Genomic DNA, 21,890 nt, shown 5'->3' with positions numbered 1-21,890 from the left:
GGAGGCCAGGGACAGAAAACATCTGACTGGGTATGGAATTACTACCAGAAGGAGGCGCCCTAGAGTTACGTACTATCATTTCGGATCCAATATTACTAATTGTTTCAACATAGTTAATAAAAATGTGTTGTTTTGTCGGGGTTTCCCAAGATTAAAAATTTAAAAATAAGAAGAAGCAGAGAAGATTTATTATTATTATTATTATTATTATTATTATTATTATTATTATTATTATCGCCATCATCATGAACACCGTGTATTGTAGTAGTAGTGGAAAAACACCACTCGCTTACTATTAGTTGCAAGCTAGCCGTGCTGCAAGTCGGTTGTTTTATGTTGAGTATATCACGGTAGTTTATATTTCTGCAAAAACAAAAAAAAGAAAGAAGGGAAACAAGAAAGCAAGCCATATGCTCAGACTGCTATTGGAATATTTTACGGTTTATTATTTCCCTTTTAGTTTTATTAGGTCAGCAAATGCAAACGAGTCTTGAAAAACAAAGCAACTCTTGCTTGAGAACGCAAGGTGACTATGCCGTCAAAGTTCACCAAATGCAAACGCAGACCACTGCAAACAAAATGCTCGGGTCAAAGTTTATTTCTTCCGGCACACAGACAAGAAGGTAAGAGCGAGAAGAAAACTTAATTTTGTCAAAATTGTTCACTTGAAAGGTTTTCCATAACGAATTGTGTTAAAGGAAAATGCGATAACATAAATTGTGATTGCAGTGTTGCACATTCTAAAGGGCTTTGACTAATTGAAGGACTATTCCTCGATTTCATGTTACTTTTAATGCTGTTCATAGTTAAGTTGCTTCTGTGCAGTCATTTCTCAATTAAACTGAAGTTTTGTGACACAATAGGTCGTTAAAAACAGTTATGCAATGGCTAGGTATATGACCGAGACATTGTTTTGACTTTAGGGGAAGCATCTTCATCATATAACATTTTTAAAAAGTCACAAAAATGAGTCCCAGGGGCCTCAATTATAGTTTTGCTTAATCTCAGTTTAAGTCAAGTGATTGATTTCTTTAAGCAATGTTGCATTCCTTGGATTGGCATTGGTGGTATATTAATTATGTTTGTTGTTTGTCACTCGTAGTCTACAGTAATAGACTTAGTCCTCATTTTCTTATTCAAAGTTGCTTTAGACATACAGTTGACGTGTCACACAGCATTGATATGCTAATGAAAATCATTGCGTAAACACTAACACAGAGTGTTTGTATCAACCAACTGGAGCATGAACAATTCACTGGGTAGTTGTCAGCACACCACTTAACTCTTATTTTTGAAAAAAAGGTTTTTTGGTGATTTCAGGATTAATCTGGAATTGGAAGTATATATAATATTATGACTTTTTCTTTTTTTTATTCTCACGTGTGTGATTGAGCACAATTACAGTGCTCAAGCTTTCCATCAGTCTGTAATGCACAATATTGTGAATGGATGAGTATTTATTTTCAGATTTTTATTTTTTAAAATTTCCTTTGTTGATTTTGTTTAGTTTTTTTTTTTTAGTTTGATTTTTTTTATTTTGGAAAGAGCGGGATCCACAATGCTCAGTAGAGTTTCCACGTTTCTGCAGAGATGTTCCCTCCCAGCGTTCCACAGATGCTGGCTGCACGGTAAATGCACTTCAATTTACACCTGCGATGTACTTGCCTCTGGGAAAATAACTGATGTGTGTCATGAACCACAACCCCCCTGTGTATATTTATTTATGAAATTAAGTGGAGAAAATAATGAAGGCCCCAATAATATGAATAAACACATTTTCTCGACAAATAGAAAAAATTGGAAATGAATCACACTTCATAATTCTAGGATCTATTTAAAAAATATGTGATAATGTAATGTATTCCTTGTATTCCCATGGCTATACTGCATGAAAAGTATGTTTGGGTACATTAATCTACTCAGCCATGCATGAGTATCTGTTTGTATGTATTAATCTGTCTAACAGATTTTGTGTGCGTGTGTGCCTGTGCGTGTATGTGGGTTTGTGCATATATATCTATGTATGCACATGTATATACAGTAGCTGGTTTTGTTTATTTTTCTAGATAGCCTGTTCCAAGTCCATCCCTCTGTGTCAGAGGCACTGGCAGAAAACAAGCCAGTGGTGGCGCTAGAGAGCACCATCATTACCCACGGGATGCCCTATCCACAGAACCTTAGGTAAGAGAGACTTCCTGCAGGCATTCATTTCATGTGACAATCAATGCATATTTAATTGTCAGTCAGGTAATAAAAAAAAAAAAAAAAAACTTGTGAGTGACAGTTGCCGTGGCTCGCTGTCAGGTGCATTTCTGAATTGGTGTATGCGTGTGAGGTCCTGTGATGTAGGATGTGTTGGGTCTCAGTACAGCTCAGGAAGTGGAGGCCATAGTGAGAGCCCACGGGGCGACGCCCGCCACGGTCGGGGTCCTGCGGGGCCGGGTACACGTGGGCCTGTCCCAGGAGCAGCTCCACTTCCTGTCCTGCAGCCGGGCCTCCCTCAAAGTGTCCCGGCGAGACGTGCCCTATGCCGTCAGCAAGGTGCGTCGGGCTGTAGCCGCACGTCCTCCTCCGAACAGGCCTGGCATCGCCCTCGCCTCCCACTGCTTTTTAAAACCTAAAAGTGTGTGTGCCTGTGTGTGTTTGTGTGTGTGTGTGGGTGTGCGTGTGTGTGAATACCTGTGTGTGTGATTGTGTGCACGTGTGTGTGTGCACATGTGTGTGTTTCACAGGGGGGTTCCCAGGGTTGATATTTGGGTAGCAGTCCTCTTGGGCAGCAGTAATAATTGACGTGCAGGTAATCAATGCAGTTCTGCTTCCTGTTCTCAGGGCCTCTCCGGAGGCACCACTGTCTCCGGCACCATGATGGCAGCTCACAGGGCCTCCATACCCGTCTTTGTGACCGGGGGCATCGGTGGAGTGCACCGGGACGGGGAAAACTGTGAGTTTAGGACCCCCCTCCCCCTCACCCCGCCCCGCCCCGCACCGCACCACCATCTTTCATAATGCCTGTTATATCTTCCTTTTTCTTCTCTCCTTTTTCCATTCCTGTCTGTCTTTCCTGCATAAGCCTCTGTGTAAATAAAGAAGGGGAAGAGAAACGAAAGGTTGCACTGATGATGATGTCACTTGAAGTGAGCCGAAACAGAACGGTACTCTGTACCGGGAGCACTTTCTGCGCTTTGCTTCTTTTTGTCGGCCAACCGACACTTTTTTTTTTTTTTAGCTTTCCGCTACTTCTCATGTGCTTTATTTCCCCACTTCACGCTCGTGTGTTTCCGCAGCGATGGACGTGAGCGCGGACCTGACGGAGCTCGGCCGCACGCCCGTTGCCGTGGTTTCGGCGGGCGTGAAGTCCATCCTGGACATCGGCCGCACCCTGGAGTTCCTGGTGCGTGGGTCGGGCAAAGCGGAATTGTGAACCTCTACAGAAGATATTGCTTTCTTTCTTCTCTCTCTCTCACGCTCTTTCCGCATCGTAGAACTAACCCAAAGGAAGTAATGGAGTGGAGGAAATTCAGTTAAGGTGCCGCACTATCTGTGAGAGCATCAGGATCAGTGCCTCCATTACACATTAAAAGTAGAGCTCCGCAGAGATTATGGGGAATAAATGAGCCAACTGTGATTTTATTATTTGGAGTATGTAATATAATAAAACAAATGATTGATCCCGGGAGGGGAAGTTAATAATTCCCTACAGCATTAGAAGTGCGGTCACTGGTGAAGCGAGTTGAATTTTTTTGTGGGTTAAGGAATATTCCGCCCTTTGTTTTTATTCCAGGAGACCCAGGGCGTGTGTGTGGCCACCTTTGGGAAGTCCAGGGACTTTCCCGCCTTTTTTTCTCCTCAGAGTGGGTTCACTTCCCCTTACAACGTGACTGATGCAGAAGAGGCAGCGGAGCTGATTGGTGAGAATAAATACATAAATAAGAGTATGTGCATTTAACGGTGCATGTAACACATAACTTCAGTCCTTACAATGCAATCCAGGTAGTTCTAGGTGTAAGCAAGAGGATACCAGAAGGTAGAGACTACATTACCCATAGGGGCTCTTGTTCATAAACTGACTTCTCATGCACTTTACCAGGCTTTGTTTTGCACTAACTGGGGGAAAGGCTGAATCACTGGGACTGCGTTGATTCAGAGCTTGTTCCCACGCAAAACCCACTGCATTGATTTAAATGAAGCAGTGTTTGAGTGTTTTTAGAGTGGGATTTTGATTGACAGTGTGGTGGCGGAGCCTGTAATTTGAATGGATGCTCTGTCCTTGCAGAGGCCATGTTGGCACTGGGGCTGCAGAGTGGGGTGCTGCTGGCAGTGCCCATCCCAGAGGAGCACGCAGCGGCTGGCCAGCTCACCCAGGAAGCCATCCGCGCCGCAGTGGCAGAGGCCAGGTAAACCTGTAGCACAGGCCAGGTAAATCCTGGAAAAGTCTGGGTGAACTTATGATTTGGACCTGGGAAGGTAATGGGCTATAGGTTGTAGGCTAATTGAACATTAGCTTGGTCAATTAATAGTGCAGGATGGTGGAATTCACAGGGTTGGCCAGCTGAAATTTATGGTGTAGATCTAGATCTAGTACGGCCCACAGAGAGGGTTAATTCAGTTACTTGAATTATAGTGGCAACACGTGGATAAAAGACAAGGACTTGCAGTATTATGGCTTTGCGGCAGTGTTAAGTCTAGCTGTAGACCATTGCAAACAGGCCACCCTTGTATACAGAGTGTGTGGGGGTAACCCACAAACCTTCTCTAAAAAAAAAGAGTAAACTTGTGGGTTGTAATTTAAGGAGAGACTATGGTGTGAGGTAAATACTCTGTTTGAGCATTGAGGTGTTCTTGATGTCCTCAGTGAAAAGGGTATCAGAGGGAGAGATGTGACTCCGTTCATCCTGCAGAGGGTCAGTGAGCTGACGCAAGGCCAGTCCCTCCAGGCCAGTATCCTTCTAAACACCTGAGATACGGCCCCTTTTAAAGCGGAATCTTCTTGGTATTGAGGGGTGTGGTCTTCATGCGTGTGTTTTCACACCAATGTAATTTAGTGCAGAGCACTATTGATAAGTGGGCGGTGCTTGGGAAAGAGGCCCGGTGGTGCTCCTTGTCTCCTTAAAACCTTGTGCCCCAGACATGGCCCTCATCCGCAACAACGCGAGGGTGGGCAGTCAGATCGCATGCGCCCTCTCCGAACTGCGGCGACGCAAGAGGAGCGAGTCCCCGCCCCCCCGAAAGGAGAAGACTCCGCCCACGCCTGCCAAGGCTGTGAGTGGCTCCGGAGGCCTGCTTACAGGCGGACAGCTCTTAGTCTTTTTGCCAGTTTTAACATTCATTTCAGCCAGCGCAGCGTTTGCGTTGTCACGGTTACCTTTTACTCTCTTGACCTTCGATGTACTTTTTAACCCAAGGTTGTCATTGGTGGCATCAATGTGGACTTCGTTGCCAAAGGAAAAACAGAAAAGCTATTGGTGAGTGTGCTATTACTTTAGTGTTGAGTGCTGCAACATGAGAAGCAGAAATGGGCATTTTTTCTGTTCTTATCTACTGTACTCCCTGGCAGACTGATTTTGGTGTTGAGGATGGTTCACTCTCAAATCACTTGAGTTATTTCTCTTTGAGACTGAAAGTGTGATACTCATTCTGTCCAGTAGATGGCATGCAAGTGTTAGCATTCATAGGGTTGCCTGCATACTGTGATGGGTTCTTGTGAAATAATGAAATGTACCATGAAATGTAAGTGCTTCCTTGGTTTGCCATCTTTCATAGTCAGACAGCAGCAATGGCTTCTCTTTCATCTTGTAGCAGTATTGAAATTCAGGCTGTTATGTTCGCAGAAGATTGTGTCTGAATATTTTTGGTTTTCCCCTACAGTTTGGCCAGACCAATCCTGGAAGTGTCTGTCAAGCATACGGAGGGGTAGGAAGAAATATTGCTGGTCAGTCCCTGTTGTCATAATGATGAAGGTATAGGCCATGTAAATTGTGTCTAGCAAGTTCAATAATTTATTGTAGTTATTAAGTGGTGTGGGGTGAAAAATAGTTTTGCCTGCCAGCTGAGGCATTTTAACATTTTAACATTTTATCAAATTAGAGTCAAGGGCAGCCAAAATGGAGAAGCTTTTCAGAATCTCTCTAAGATAGAGGGGCTGGTGGTTTTAATGTACTCTGTGGCTTATGTGCATGTACACCATTCTCTTCATGATGGCAAACACAAGTCCGGTACCCAGAATGCATTTCTTCCCCAGACTGCCTTACTCGACTGGGGGAGAGACCCCTGCTCATTTCGGCTGTGGGGGCCGACTCGCAGGGCGACACCGTCCTGAGTCACTGCGGCCACATGGTAGGGGCGAGCCTTTGTGTGCATGGGGGGGCGGGGCGGCCGGGGGCCGGGGCAGTTCCGGTCCTGCAGGGCTGGTGTGTGTGTGCATATTTTCGTTTCCACTGGTTCCCCTGGCTAAATTAGCTGCTTCACTGAAGCCATTCACTTTCAGTTCAAAGAGTGCAACAGCAGCGTCTGGCGATCGAACCGACAACCATATATGGTTTCCTAACAATTGCCCCCCGTGTCTTACGTGTGTCCCATCCTGTGTGTGTGGCTGTGTATGCCTTTATGTATGCGTGTGTGTGCAGCGTCCCAACTGTGTGACTGTAATTAAACGGCGCACCTGAAGACAGGCACCGCGCTGCTGAGCGGGTGTTAATTGAAGCTGCTGTTCCGTCTCTGGGGAACACGCCTGCGGAACATCGTGATTCAGAGTGATTAGTGTGTGCATGTTATATTTCAGCAGCCATTTAGCACCCAGCTGTCAATTCAAAGCACCAACTCAAAAGGGCTGTGATCTGGGAGTGGTTTTGTGTAGAGCTCTGATAGGTAAGCGCTGCTAGCATTAGCATTAAATTCTATACTCTTGTTTTCCTTCTTTAAAACGCAGTGATTACTGAATCAAATGTGCGCTCTCGTCATGAAAGTGTTTCCACATATTTGGGCAGAGTGTGTCATGTGACCTGAGCCTGCCGATAGCTGGTCTCACCGTTGACCCCGCTCCAAAAAAAAAAACATGTAGCATGTGTGTCATTTGTGATGCTCAGGAAGTGGTTCCCAGTATTCCGGAAGGTTCTGTGATTGTGTTGTACGCCCGAGAGGCTTGTCCAGGGACATCGAGGGCTCTCGGCCTCTTTCCTCCGCTCCTCCTCACAAGGAGCCGATGATGACTCACCTGCGAGGCGTCGAACGTGCGTGGGGCAGAGAGGCACATCGCTGACGGGGTGCCGCGTGCGTGTGTGTGTCCGTCTCCCACACACGCGCGTGTGGCACAGGCCTCCCGGTGCCGTTGCCGAAATGTGGAAAGATTGGCGTGGATTTCTTTACTCCTCTCATGGAACTGTCTGTAAATAGATTTTGTGTGCAGGCAGTGGGAGCCGTGTACCTGCCCCCGAATCCACATGGAGAGATGCAGTGCAATGCAATGTCTCTCAGTGGTCTTGGACATAAACCCGCAGCTCCGCTGTGTTACTCTTAAGGAGGTTGTCAACAGAGCGGCCGCAGGAGTGGTCAGTTTATGCCGCATACATTAAAAGGAAAATCTTCACACACCACAAAATCTCTGCGATAGATTATTTTGTGCAATAGCAAAACTGTGAGAGTCAGAACATAATGTTCTACTGCATTCAAACTGACGTTTTTGCAGGATTTCTAACTCGTTGCCCCCAGAGTCCTTTCCTGCTATTCCGAAGTGCCTTTGAAAATTGCATTACGTGTCTTTCTCACCGCCCCCCCCCCCACCTTCCCTTTTTTGAGAACACATGTGGCGTTGCTAGGATGCGAGAGCAAAGAACTGCAACTTACTGTGTTGTGATCACCGGGAGCGGGGAGCTCAGCCTGGGATTGGGCGACATGGATATTCACCAGCGAATCACGGCGCAGTATGTGAGTGGCATTTCAGAGCTCTGCTAATTTACTTTTAGACACTCCAGAATGTGCTCTCTGTTACCTCCTCTCTCCCTGAACCAAGTGAACGAGAGGAGAATCTTCTGGAGTCCAGCGTCGGCCGGTAATTAGGTCCAGTGAGGAAATCTCATAGACACGCAGGCCGTAGCGATGGCCCATGCAGGTTTGTCCTCTGGGATGCTTGATATCAGGCACCTCACCTGTGTAACAGGTGTCACTCCAGCAAGTGCACCTGACATATGAAATGTGAAACCCTGAAATGGTGGAGGATGAATTTCCCTCTGTGTTTGTATGGAATGAACTTTCCAATTCTGTACAGTTCTGTATAATTGAGTTTAGTATGTTTCTAGAGGAAAGAGCCTTTTCTCAGGATAGATGAAAGATAATGTGAGTGCAGTCCAGTTTTTGGACTGTACCACTAATGGCAGGGTTGTGTGTGTGTTTTTTTCCCCCCTGTATTTTCAGTGTGTTCCGTTTCTGTAAGGGCAGTGTTCTTAGAAATGTGTACACAAGCGAGCGGATGAAAGCTTGGCTGAAAAGCGGCTGTGTCTCGTCTCCCGCTCAGGTGGCCCAGTTTGAAGAGCAGCTGTCCAGCGCGCCTCTCGTCTGTGTGGACGGGAACGTCCCGGTCGCCACCATCGACTACGTTTGTTCCCTTTCCAGGAAGCACGCGTTGCCAGGTGAACAAAGGAGAGGGTGATTTTCTCTTGATGCGGCACCCCCCCCGTCACTCTTCCTACTGAATGCGCCTGCCAATCACGACTGTCCATCAGCACACAAATGCACTGTAATGAGGCTTCTTCACTCAGCCATGGTTTTTTGTTATCTTAGGGGGAACTGATCCTATGTGCCTTCCAGTGAAATGGAGCAGCTCTTTGAAAACCATTTTCTTAAATGATTTTACCATATACAGACGCAGATAAACACTGTTGTTCCGGATATGATGTTAATTAATATGTTAATAGCTAATGTTGATTTGGGTCTGTTGTTGCTCATTCTTGTTAATTGTGGGGACGGTGAGTAGATTGCCATGGGACTCCTCAGTCGGAGCGATCTTGAGCTGAGAATGCTTTTTAATCATATTGCATTGGCTACTGCAGTTTTACTACATTGTAAATATAGTAACGTATAGCTCACTGGGAGCTATAGGCAGTTGGTGTAAGTTGCTGCTGGGTGTGTTTGGGGTGCAGAATAGTGACGCCTGCACTGTGTTCACAGTGTGGTACGAGCCCACAGACACGGACAAGGCCTCCAAACCCTTCATGTCCCACAGCTGGAAGAACCTCAGCTACACCTCACCCAACCTAGCGGAGCTGTGCGCCATGACCCGGGCGCTGGGCCTGTCCACACCTGCAGGTAGAGGACTGATAAGTGCACACCTGTGGGTAGAGTATTGATAAGTGCACACCTGTAGATAGAGTACTGATAAGTGCACACCTGTAGATAGAGTATTGATAAGTGCACACCTGTGGGTAGAGTACTGATAAGTGCACACCTGTAGGTAGAGTATTGATAAGTGCACACCTGTGGGTTGAGTACTGATGGGGCACACCTGTAGGTAGAGTACTGATGGGGCACACCTGTAGGTAGAGTACTGATGGGGCACACCTGTAGGTAGAGTACTGATGGGGCACACCTGTAGGTAGAGTACTAGGCAGGCTACACCTTCAGGTGACAGCTATGAAATCAGTGCACAAACCTGTGGGTGCGATGACCTCGCTGGGTGCACACCTGCAGGTAGAGTACTGATAGGGCACACCTGTGGTAGGTATGAAGTAACCCGAGGTAGGTATTGATAGTGCACACCTGTAGATAGAGTATTGATAAGTGCACACCTGTGGGTAGAGTACTGATGGGGCACACCTGTGGGTAGAGTATTGATAAGCGCACACCTGTGGGTAGAGTACTGATGGGGCACACCTGTAGGTAGAGTACTGATAGTGCACACCTGTAGATAGAGTATTAATAAGTGCACACCTGTGGGTAGAGTACTGATGGGGCACACCTGCAGGTAGAGTACTGATGGAGCACACCTGCAGGTAGAGTACTGATGGAGCACACCTGCAGGTAGAGTACTGATGGGGCACACCTGCAGGTAGAGTACTGATGGGGCACACCGTGAGGTAGAGTACTGATGGGGCACACCTGCAGGTAGAGTACTGATGGGGCACACCTGCAGGTAGAGTACTGATGGGGCACACCTGCGGGTAGAGTACTGATGGGGCACACCTGCGGGTAGAGTACTGATGGAGCACACCTGTAGGTAGAGTACTGATGGGGCACACCTGCAGGTAGAGTACTGATGGGGCACACCTGCAGGTAGAGTACTGATGGGGCACACCTGCAGGTAGAGTACTGATGGGGCACACCTGTGGATAAGCCATGACAATCCACTCTCCTTGATAAAGTTCACACTTGACAGTACACAGACATCTGCACACAAACAGTTGATTACAACCTTTAGCTGAATAATAACTCACCGTGAAGGTGTAGATAAGCTTCTGTCAGTTTCCGAACACTACTGACTGTAAGCCAGAACGATGCATTCGAGGCGTCATTTATTTACTTTATTGCTGTTTTGAGTAGTAGCAATAAGTTTGACTGATAAAAAAATATAAGAAATGGTGAAATGTTTGTTTTGGTGCTTTTTGTAAACTTAGCTAGAAGGTACATTACCATCAGTTAGGACGGGTGCTGTCATCACAGATCAGCTGAAGCCTGCTCACACCTTAAAGAGGCACTTACAGACTTAGGGGAGTGCGTGAAGCCGCCCAGCAAAGCACTTAACTCTGGCGATGTGGTGGAAAAGCGAAAGCCACGCCCCCGTGTGGAAAAAGCAGCCCGGCGGGGCGTGTGGAAGCCGTCAGATCTCCCTCGCTTTTTCACGCTTGACTGAAATCGATAGAAGCGTGCCCCTTTTCCGTCTGCTCTAAAAATAGCCCGTGTTTTGGGATGTGGTCGTGGGCGACGCCAAAACACCGCGCGGCGGCGCATTGTTTGGGTTTTCATCGCCCCTCTTCTCAAGGAGCCCAACGCCCCGACTTTGGTCCCCATGGTAACGGCACATCTGCCTTTATTGTGGAAGCAGCCTCATGCATCCCTTTGTGGGTCCAAAAGCCATGTCTCCTGGTCCTGGTAGCTACAGCTAGATACACATGCCTGTTTTGGACAGGGTCCCGAGCACAAGAGTAGGTAACAGAGGGTCAATAACCCAATACATCAGGGGTGGAAGGCCAGTGTGTATGCAGGTTTTGGTTTCCAAAAGGTTACCCTGGCTAAATGAGTTAATCGGCTGTTTTCTCCGACACTCTTTCACTCGTCGACAGTAACACGTTTCATATAGGGACACAAGACAAAATGACAGTTGATGTTGCTAAAATGTCAGATGGGGTAAATTTTAGGGCTAATTAAGTCATTAAGGCCAGAAGTTGGCATGAAAACCAGAAACAGGTACTGTCCTCGTTGCCCACCTCTGCGTTAAATAAATGGGATGAAGTGAGGGAATCTTGACCTCTCTCTTGCGACAGTGTTGCCGAGCGACCCGGACGAGGTGCTGGACTGTGCTGCAACTCTCTCTCGCCCCCTCCTGGAGCACCTGCAGTGCGTGGTGGTGACTCTGGGCCCCCTGGGAGTGCTGGTGTGCGGGGAGCACGAGGACGGGGCGGTGCGTCTGGCACCCCGGAGAAATGGGAAGGTGAGGAAGGGGCTCGCACTGCTACAGACCCACGGGCCACAGCCGGGCAGTCACGGTCCTCCTGAACCAGGGTTCCCCTAGCTGGGGACAGGGGCCTGCTGGTGGGATTGAGGGGGGTGTGAAGAGGTTTGGAGGGGGGGTCAAGATGTGGCACCTGGTAATCGTATTTGGAGAAGTGTATTTCACATCCACTCAAGGTGTTGACCTCTGTTAACCTCTGCTAGAAGGCAGGTCTGGAAATGCGAAGGCCCGCTCTCCTTAAAGAAAGCCATCAGCTTCACACACAGAACATGTGTTTTCAGAAAATACACAGTTGGTGTTTGGTGCCCTGGGATCTTTGGGATTGACTGATGTGTGTGTGTGTGTGTGTGTGTGTGCGTGTGTTTCTGTTCCAGACCGGTAGGCTGTGTGCCGTCCACTACCCAGCCATACCCCTGAACCCAGGGGACATTGTCAACGTTTCGGGAGCTGGAGATAGGCAAGTATTGGGTTGCACTTTACACACACATACAGATGCGTGCACATACACGCACACACATATGCACACAAACTCACTCACAAACAGGCATGCACACACACACACACACACATGCACATCACACACGTGCACACACACGCACAGATGAAAGGTAACTGCAGTAGCGGAACAGGATTCCCTCACAGGGCGACTAAACCCCAGGTATTACTGGCGTGTTTTCTTTTGAAAGCCTGGGTGCGGACAGATGTTGGGCACAGATGGTTTCGCGCAGGGCTTTGTGGAGCGCTTTGGGCCTAATGAGGCGATGAAGGGCTGACAGGTCACTGAAGGGGTTCTGAGGACCGCGAAAGAGCGGAACAGTGGTGCTCGGAAACTCTTATCCCTCTCTCTCCCTCTCTCTCTCTCTCCCTCCTTCTCTCTTCCTTTCTCTTTTTCTCTGTGATGAAAAGATTTGCCTGATCTCGCAGGGCTGTGTACCTGCCACACCGCCGTGCCTGTGTGGTCTGTTTGAAGGGGATTTTGGAACACTGTCTCCAGCATTAGCACTCTTTCCGTAGCAGCGGATGGCAAAAAAACAGTTACTAAGTTAATGCCATTTATTTATTTAGCAAGTTCCCCCTATTTGGTTTAACTCACAGAGCACGAGTAGATGTGGATGCAGGGCCGAGCTTTCGAGAGTGCAGCAGGCACACACACTGTGACCACAGGCACTTAGGATATCTAACTGTTTGGGTCCTTTGAATGAGGTCACCTGCTATTACACTTCAAAGCGCTGATCTGATATTGGACCAGGCTGGGGCTCTTTGCTCCTGAATAAAGGAGTCATGTAAGGGGAGAATTAACAAATATAATTATTCTAGATGGCAGACATTTCAGATTGGCAGATTTGTAAACACCCCCCCCCCTTTTTTTTTGAATATCCTGTCGTATTTGGAGCTGATTTCCATTGCTGCAGCATCTTCTGTGAATTCAGGGGGGATGAGAGACACTGTTTTCGGAAGTGTGTGTGGGAGTGTGTGTGGGCAGCCGTTGGGCGATTTTTCGTTGCGACCCGCCCGTTGAGCTGCACGTTCTCTCCCCGGGCGTTGCTATGGGCGATGTGATTGGGTAATCATGCTCTGCCTTGCTGAGCTGCAGGCCATAACCCAGCACTGGCCTGGTCAGGAAGCAGTGCCTGAATATGTCTTCGGTAAAACCCAGCATGTTGATATGGTGACCCATCCATTGACCCCCAGATGGGTTACCTGTAACCTCACTCTCTCGTTCCTGCATTATCTGAATTTCACACACCCTATCTGGCTGGTTACTACAGCCACTCTGTCCCAGCATGCCTCTGGTAGATTTGGGAGGGATGCCCCCCCGGGGGTGTCACTCATCCCCTGTCAGCCTCTCAATCATCTTCACCTGCCTCACTCAGAGAGTAGATTACTCACCTGCCTCGCCCATCACTCAGAATGGAAACTGGCTCACCTGGATACCAAACAATCACTGTCACCCTGGGAGACCGGAGAGAGGGAGGCAGGGAAGGAGGGAGGATGGGGGTGATGGGGTCCTCACTTATGCCTTGAACAGAGGACGGTCATCGCTGTGAGCTCAAGGATAGCTAATCCTGCGTGTGCTATGTCATGAACGTCCATCAGGTTTTTGGACTCACATCGGACCAAAAATTAAGAAAATAAATTAATGTCACTATTTCTGCTTGCCTACTGATTGAAGTATGATTGATTAAAAAAAAATTTTTTTAATCATATATCATTTAAATTTCTACTTTGTAGGATGACAAGGAGCTGGTACACGTAGGGTGATATACAGTCTTAGGTCCTGTGTTCAGAGCGCTGACCATTGTCTCGTATGATACCTAGCTGTTTGGTGTATTTTAAAGCGTGACCCCTGGGGCTCTGCCCCTCCCCCCTCCCCTCTCCTCTCAGCCTGGCGGGTGGCCTGATGGCGGGGGTCCTGCGGGGGTTACGCACGGACGACAGCGTGCGCCTCGGGCTCCTGGCGGCGCGGCGCTCTCTGGCGTCCCGCCATCCCGTCGCCCCGTCACTCAGCAGCGACACCGTCAACCTGGCGAGGGTCCGCTCCCAGGCCTGGCCCCGGCCCAGCTGCCGCTGGATGGAGGAGCTCGGCCAATGAGAAGGGGCGAGAATGGCCGGGCTCTGCCCCGTGGACCAATGAGGAGGCTGGGATCGGTGCGGTTCCTTTGGGCTGCAGCCAAGATGGGTTTCAGATGTTTTCACTATCTACCTTAATCCCGTTGTACTATACATTAACTCATTTTTCATATTTTCACATTTATACAGTGTGTAGAAATCATATGGAGATATGCTGGATGGATACACCCAAGCTTGGCAAAGCCTCTGTTTACTGCATCAAAAACATTAAAGTTTGCTTCCTATTTTTAAGTTTCACTCCTGTGATAAGTATGCTGTTTTGTAATCCTGAATTCCAATAATCAAAAACAAATTCAATATTTTAAAATACAATTTTATCTTGTGCCATTTTTTACTATTCATTCACGTCAGTGTACCTGGGGTGTGGTCTGAGGAAGAAGATAATAGAACTCTATGAAAATCCAATGAAGTATTGGACTTGAATTGGTTCAGCTGATTTTGGGTGATCACCTTGAAAAAGCTCATTGTCTAAACTTTACATGAACTGTCCCCTTAGAAACTGATCCTGGATTAGAATCCACATTGAGTCCAAAGTGGCTGGAGGTTGGTACAGGGCTGAAAGAAACGGTGAACAAAAACATTACGTAGCCAATAAGCAGAAAAAGGCGGGGTGTCAGAGAAGGTTTATAAGCAGTCTGCACAGTAGCAGTGAAAGTCATTCGCTTTTTTATTTTTTCAAAGGCCTTTCAATGGATAGCAAATTATCTGTGACGGGCTGCTGCTATGTGATCCTGCTGGTCTCTGCGCAAATTCTGCGTGGTGCTGGGTTTGCCGTCGGGGCGAGGGGAACAGGGGTGGTCCAGACGCCGGGGCCGGGGGATTTCGGCGTTCGGTTTGACTCGCACTCGCGAGGGGGGCGGCGAGCGGAGCCAGGCCGTCCCGGGCCGGTGGAAGACCCGCAGGACGAGGGCGGTTACTTTAGCAGCGTTCTCGATCGAGTCGGGCCCGAGGCGCCCCGAGGAAGACCCGGCCCCCGAGGAAGACCCGGCCCCCGAGGCACCGGACGCAGGCGCCGGCCGCAGAACAGGGGCAAAGCTCACCGATATGGCAAATTCAACTCCGACACGGTGAGCTTCGTCTCTGAACAGGTTGCACGGCGCTTTCCTACTGTTAATGAGGCCTGCATGTTTATTTGCAGTAGAGTTGTAGTAATTGTAACTGTTTGATTTGATTGCGATGATGTGTCCGCAGCACGGTTGCCATGGCATCCAGACACGGAGCTGCGCAGCCCCTGCAGACTGCGCAGGCTGCCTGGGGCTCTACACCTGTGACCTCACAATCAGCACATGCAAACTGAAGGGAATCTCCCGGACAACAGGTGGCGGTTCTTGTGCACTTCTTGCCTTTTCTGTTTGTATCTTTTCACATGTCATAGTATTATCTTGGGCAGGGGGGTTGGGGTGACTTCAGCTGTCAGATCTTGCAATGTTAAATTATAACGTCTTGATTAAACAGTAAGAATGGGCCACGACAAGCCGTATATAAAAGCCTCTCTGCGATATCAGACAATGCTTGCTTGTCTGTCACATACTTCGATTTGCATTCTCAAAAATAAATACAAAATAAAACAATTTATTTTATTGTATGTACATAAATCACTTATCTGGTTTGTTTGGATATTGCAGATGTGTTTTCTCAGAGCCTTCGGGACATCTGATCCAAGGCAGCAATCGATGACCTTTGAATTTGCTGAGGAGGATGCATGCATTTTTCATTTGTAGGTTGTCTATAATGTTAGTTATAGAACAACGTGCATTGCTTTAAAGCTTCTGTATGTAATTTTGCTTCTTTTTTTCTGTAGGCTGTACAAGACTATTCATCTAAAAAAATCTAAAATATGTTCATGTTTTTTTTTTCATGGTTTGATCGTGTCTGTAGAGTGTATTTATCTGTGGCCTTTGAGACATTTTTCATTTATATAATTAATTACTTTTAAAATATCTTTTTCTTGCCATACCATAATATTTGCTCCAGGCTAATTGCAGGACTTGGAAAACATATGAAATTGAATGTTTATAAAGTCTGTGCAGAACAGGTTGTACTGTGGAAGAGTCAAAACACAGAATCCAATATGTTAGTTTTTAAATGAACTTCCACAAAGCTATTATGTGCATTAATTATGTCAAATGTAGAAATTACACTGGTAATGTGTCACACATTGAGGTTTTATATTTTGTAATAAATTAGACCGTAAGATCATGCCTGCAAATGAAAGAAACACAGCAAAGAACACAGTAATTGTGTGGGAAAATATTATGTCCTATATTCTCATTAAATTAATTAGATTGGTGCATTAATATATTAATATAAAACAATAATTATATGTTATTATACATGAATATTAAATTATTGAAAGTCCTGCCATGGAAGTCACAGTCCAGGGAATGCACAGAGGATTTTTCACTGTTACTCCGCTGTTTTTGCTTTCACTGTAAAGGTTTGTACACACAGCCGTGAGAGAGAAAAGGAAATGAAAACATTGAAACATTTTCATACTTTCACTTGTATGGAACTTCACTGAGCCCTGGAAACTCAGACAATGAGCAGAGGGAGTATGGTGGTCTCAAAATATACAATTTTTGGTTAGAGAAAAAGTTTTTTGTGTGGAGTTTCCAAATGAAGCCGAACACACTGCCTGTGGAGATTCTCTGTATATTTATTCTTTTTAAAACTGACCTGCAGCGTAATCTCCGCAAACACAAACATAAATCACCACAGAACATAAATAAAGTTATATAATAAATAGATATAATAAAGTTTTATAATACAGTTCAGTTACTTCTTATTTTGTCACGGCCACTGAAATGAAATAAAAAATGGAAGCCAGACCTGATCTTGAAAGCCATAATTTCAATAACTCTTCCTTGTCACTTGTTTTTATCTGAAATATATTGTTCCTCTTCCTTTTTGAGCTGCGCATTTTTTGACCGTGTTGTGAAACCCATTTTATTGTTATGTTGTACAGTGTGACTGTACTTCAGCAGATGGCTGGCTTGTATCCTGTAACTATTTGCAGACTTAATTTATGTTGCTAACATTGCTGAAGTGTTTTTGGGAGTAGTTTTACATCATTAAGGTGAAACTGTCCAATCATGTTTTCAGCTGACAAATACAGTGATTGGGATCATGTATTAAATGTCCAGCAAATTAAATTGACATATAAGTTGATATTCAGTAATTTCATGGCATGAAGCACAATTAAATTAAATCTACATGTGAATTTTACATTTCAAAGTCTAAAGTTACCGCAACAACACAGCTATTTCGGAAAGCACTTAGTGTGAAACACTGTGGTTCTTTTGCAAGATCTGTTGATCATGCTGACGGGATTTCCACAATACAGACACCTCACACACATAGTATGGGCAGGGCGATTGAGGAAGTACTCAACGTGAACAAAACTTTCGGACAGAACGCAAATTAAAATTCACCGCTGTGTTTCTCTGAGTTGGCATCATCTCATCTCCAGGTAAGATGTTGCATAGTAGTTGCTTTAAGTTCCAATATTTATTTATTTTCTGTTAAGAAAATGTATTTTGTCTTTTAAAAAAGCAAAGAACAGGGCTGGTTGGTTAGCTGGAAATGGAGACGACAGACATTTTAAGTACTAAATTCTTATCATTTTCACCTAGTGTAAACATTTTTTTCTCTTTTTCTTTACCTCCTGGAAGTGTGGATCTTTTGTCCATGTCCACAGATTAATTGAGGTTGTGGGCAAATGCATTTATTTCATATACCCACATTCAGGGAATATTAATGAATATTGACTCTTTTGGTCATGCATCATATAAAAAAAAAATCCCTGACAGTAGTGTGCCTGCATAAAATAATAAATAAAATTCTTACAATACTTCTGTTTATGTATATACGGTCTGTGCACCTGTTTTTGCAGGAGTATCTATTCCATTTCAAGATGTTTGCCATTTCTTTGGAAACTGCCACCAAGTGTCTTCTGGTTTTGATGGCCAGTACCATGGTTGTGAAAAGCGAGGACACAGGAGTTGAAGAATGCGTTACTTACAGACAGCATAAAAGGGACCTGTCTTACTGCAATCTCACCAAGGTGCCCTCCGATCTACTGAATGACACCACGTACCTGGATCTCTCCCACAATAACATCTCAGGACTCCACAGAGGCGACCTTGCTGGGCTTCCCCACCTCTGCTTCCTGAAAATCACCCACAATGGACTGCGATACATTTCCCCATCGGCCTTCACAGACAACATCAAGGTCCTGAACATCTCTCACAACTCCCTAATGACCATCCCAGTCTTGCCATTGCCACAGCTTAGGATTCTAGACATATCCGGCAACCTTTATGACAGCTATGCTCTTGGAAAATCCTTTGAGAATTTGTGGCATCTTAGTTACCTTTCACTTGGGAGTCCAAATTCCCTAGTGGTAAAAGCCAATGATTTTGCACCTTTAAGAAACCATTCATTAAAATGGCTGACCTTAGGTGGGGGCAACAAATTGCAAGACTATGAATCCGGTTCCTTTGCTCAGCTGAAGTCTCTACAAGTGGTAACACTCAAGCTGTCATTTTGCCAGCGGTTTGAAATGTTTAAGACCGTCCTGCTGGACCTGGACCGAATTAAAACCGAGAAAATAAAGCTGGTGAAGTTCCTTCCTCACTTTTGCAACGTGTCCAGCGATCCGTTTGAGGCACTGAGCGAAATTCCCTCCCTGAGGAACTTGGCATTTGTGGACACCTGGATCAACAGTTCCGTCATGACAATGCTGCTAAAGAATGTGCTTCAGTCTCAGATCCAAATGGTTGCATTTGTGAACATCAGCTATAACCAGGACACACCCAATGGCGTCCAGTTCTATGGTTTCCCAGGGTATAACGGCACGGCGAGCCTCAAATCAGTCATAATCGATGGGGTGCTCCACTATCAGTACAACTATCCGAAAATCGCCATAAACGTTTCCTACTTCCCCTTCATGAGTTACCTGAGGTTTTCCAACACGGGAATGAACATCTTGCCGTGCTACCTAATGTCCGCTATCCCATCGCTGGAGACGCTGGACCTATCGAACAACCTGCTGACGGAAAACGGGTTTTGGTGGCCCGGCTGTTCGTACACTAAGGTCTTCCCTGCCCTGAGGTGGCTCTCCCTGAGCCACAACAGGTTTCAGTCCTTAGCCTTCATCTCCCGAAAGACCCACGAGATGAAGTTCCTGGAGTCACTGGACCTGAGCTTCAATTCGATCGTCTTGCGTGGCCAGAGGTGCTTCTGGCCGGCCCACCTGGCTGAGCTCAGCCTGAGCAACAACAACCTGGGCAACGCGGTTTTCCGATACCTGTCGCCCCACTTCCAAAGGATCAATCTGTCGAAGACGGGAATAACCGCCATAACCAGAGAGGCTCTCTCGGGCCTCCCAAGCCTGAGGCACCTGTACCTGAGTTTCAACAGCATCCACACGCTTCCAGATGACCTCCAGGCTCCGAATTTGCAAAGGCTTTACGTGAATGAAAATGCCATTACTTCAATCAGCCAGAGCTCCCTGTGGGGTCTGCCGGGACTGAACGTTCTGAAAGCGGGCGGCAATCCATTCAGCTGCAGCTGTGACTCTTACTGGTTCGTGACGGCTTTCAACAAATCTCAGCTCCCTGATTGGCCCGCGGGTTACACGTGCAGTAACCCTCCCTCCTTTGCGGGAATGTCTCTGGAAGAGTATAAGCCGGGTCTACTGACCTGTCAGCCTTTGCTCCAAGCCGTCACAGTGGTTAGCATCGTTGTTGTAATCGCTGCAGTCTCCGGTCTTACCTTCTATGCCTGTGATGGGGTCTGGTACACTAAGATGCTGTGGGTTTGGATAACAGTGAAACGAAGAGGTTACCAGGAGGCCATCAGACTTCGGGAAGCCTCCTTTCGCTACCACGCCTTCATTTCGTACAGCCAAAAGGACGCCCCGTGGGTGGACTCTAAGCTGGTCCCCAGCCTGGAGGGCGCTGGCCTGACCCTCTGCGTCCACGAGCGGGACTTCGTTCCTGGCGAATGGATCCTGGACAACATCATCAACTGCGTGGAGCAAAGCTACAAGACCTTATTTGTGCTGTCCCGGAACTTCGTCCAGAGCAACTGGTGCACCTACGAGCTCTTCTTCGCCCAGCACCAGGCCCTCAGCGTCCGTCAGGACTCCCTGGTCTTCGTTCTGCTGGAGCCCATCCCCGCTGACTCCATCCCCAGGAAGTTCCTGAAGCTGAGGTCCCTGCTCCGGCAGCAGACCTACCTGGAATGGCCGCAGGAGGAACGCAAGCGGCAGGTCTTCTGGGCCAGCCTGAGGACCATGCTGCGTACTGCCGACAAGAGCATGGTCCTCAAGGAAGAAGCGGGAGACATCGCTGAAACTTGCCCTCTGTTGGCGCACATGGCCCCGACAGGATACTCCTTGCACCCTAAGTGACACCATACATTTTTTAATTTTACTTGGTGCTATTGATGGGAGACTGATGCTTTATAAGCTGCACTATAGGAAGGAGCTGCAGTGCATTGACTTGTGGGTCGGTCAAGTTTGGCAACAGAAGGTGGGGGATGGGGTACTAGAATTTAAATATGTGCCAGAATAATAAATAAATGTTATTTGGAATATTATCACATTTTTTGCAGTTGTCCTCCAAAGAGGAAGTGGTGAGGTGAAAAACATAAAAGAAGAAAAGAAAAAGAAGGCTTTTCAAACAGGCCACATGAATGTTTCTGCATTGTGTACAAACAAACACTGTTGTAAAGCCACTTTTTGTGTCCTGTTTTTATATCTTTCATCTCTTACTTACTGGATTATATAATAGATTAGAAGTTGTGTACTGCCACTTTACATATTGACAAATGAACTCATTTCATTATTTTTGAATACTTTCAGGATGTGTCTCCACCTACTGTTACGTGCCTGTAAGTTGCCTTATGTATAGTACTTTCATGTTTTTTTTTTTCATTTTTAAATTAACCTTTCATTTTTGTTTATGGCATTAATTTGCATTATACAGGAAGAGCCCATTTGTTCTAAACATTATTGGGTAGATATAAATTGAATAGTACCAACTCCTTGCGACTGCTATGCATTATAAGCGCTAATACCATCTCTTCCAATGCTACAGTAAAAATATGTACTTTCTTATTTGCATTTCCACGTCTGTCAAAAATAAGCGTTAACAGCACTAAAAAATGTTTCACCAAAAAAAATAAAATAATAATAGTCAACGTGTTCATACACATACCCGTGTAAGAACTGATTTATTCAATGGTGTATTTAATTAATTTTGACTACAATACATTACACGTTAGTAAATGTGTGAATGAGTGCGTTGCCCTTTTCTTGCATACAAGATCAAATTTCAAAATCCTTCTGTTCTTCGAATGCAGAGTCAGCTGTACAGGGGAATGAAACATCATGCCATAAAACTAAGATTCCCAAAGGCCTTAGATAATATACGTCATCGTTTTCCGACTGAGCTTCCAGAACAGAACAACGATGATATTCGTGTACTGGAGTACCATGCGATTGGTAGTATCGAGAAAAGATCGTTTTTTTGTGGCATTAACTAAATGACATGTTTTCGTAATAAATCACAGATACCACGTGACAAATCTGACATGT

At 46.2% G+C, this 21,890-nt stretch overlaps 2 protein-coding genes across 6 annotated transcripts; both read left to right on the top strand.

Annotated features, from left to right (window-relative positions):
• Positions 1-111: 111 nt before the first annotated feature.
• Positions 112-14,524, top strand: zgc:136858 (uncharacterized protein LOC678543 homolog). 5 transcript variants are annotated; one of them, XM_064318565.1, is made up of 19 exons: positions 115-623; positions 1,546-1,628; positions 2,067-2,181; positions 2,367-2,541; positions 2,830-2,941; positions 3,285-3,391; positions 3,782-3,908; positions 4,274-4,394; positions 4,853-4,938; positions 5,126-5,259; positions 5,403-5,462; positions 5,866-5,929; positions 6,239-6,333; positions 7,792-7,920; positions 8,507-8,621; positions 9,160-9,297; positions 11,469-11,635; positions 12,031-12,113; positions 14,042-14,524. In XM_064318565.1, exons 1-19 carry the CDS (start codon positions 478-480, stop codon positions 14,247-14,249), a joined length of 2,265 nt encoding a protein of 754 aa, XP_064174635.1. In that variant the 5' UTR covers positions 115-477; the 3' UTR covers positions 14,250-14,524. The 5 variants fall into 5 exon arrangements, with proteins under 5 accessions (XP_064174637.1, XP_064174635.1, XP_064174634.1 ...); XM_064318564.1 differs by having other exon boundaries at positions 1,522-1,628; XM_064318566.1 differs by having other exon boundaries at positions 116-623; positions 1,508-1,628.
• A 130-nt stretch (positions 14,525-14,654) lies between these two features.
• On the top strand, positions 14,655-21,585 carry LOC135245499 (toll-like receptor 1). Its single transcript, XM_064318563.1, has 4 exons — positions 14,655-15,354; positions 15,479-15,605; positions 15,913-17,756; positions 18,180-21,585. The coding sequence occupies exon 4, from the start codon at positions 18,201-18,203 to the stop codon at positions 20,700-20,702; it is 2,502 nt and encodes an 833-aa protein (XP_064174633.1). The 5' UTR covers positions 14,655-15,354; positions 15,479-15,605; positions 15,913-17,756; positions 18,180-18,200; the 3' UTR covers positions 20,703-21,585.
• Positions 21,586-21,890: the final 305 nt, after the last annotated feature.

The sequence above is a fragment of the Anguilla rostrata genome, chromosome 19 (genome assembly GCF_018555375.3).
Source record: "Anguilla rostrata isolate EN2019 chromosome 19, ASM1855537v3, whole genome shotgun sequence".
NCBI classification, from domain to species: domain Eukaryota; kingdom Metazoa; phylum Chordata; class Actinopteri; order Anguilliformes; family Anguillidae; genus Anguilla; species Anguilla rostrata.
This window is presented reverse-complemented; position numbering and strand designations above follow the sequence as displayed.

Coding starts and splice junctions, on each gene's coding strand:
- LOC135245499 (XM_064318563.1), top strand. CDS start 18,201: ATGTTTGCCATTTCTTTGGAAACTGCCACCAAGTGTCTTCTGGTTTTG.
- zgc:136858 (XM_064318564.1), top strand. CDS start 478: ATGCAAACGAGTCTTGAAAAACAAAGCAACTCTTGCTTGAGAACGCAA. Junction 624..1,521: donor TCCGGCACACAGACAAGAAG/GTAAGAGCGAGA, acceptor TTTTTTTTTTAG/TTTGATTTTTTTTATTTTGG. Junction 5,930..6,238: donor GGTAGGAAGAAATATTGCTG/GTCAGTCCCTGT, acceptor TTTCTTCCCCAG/ACTGCCTTACTCGACTGGGG.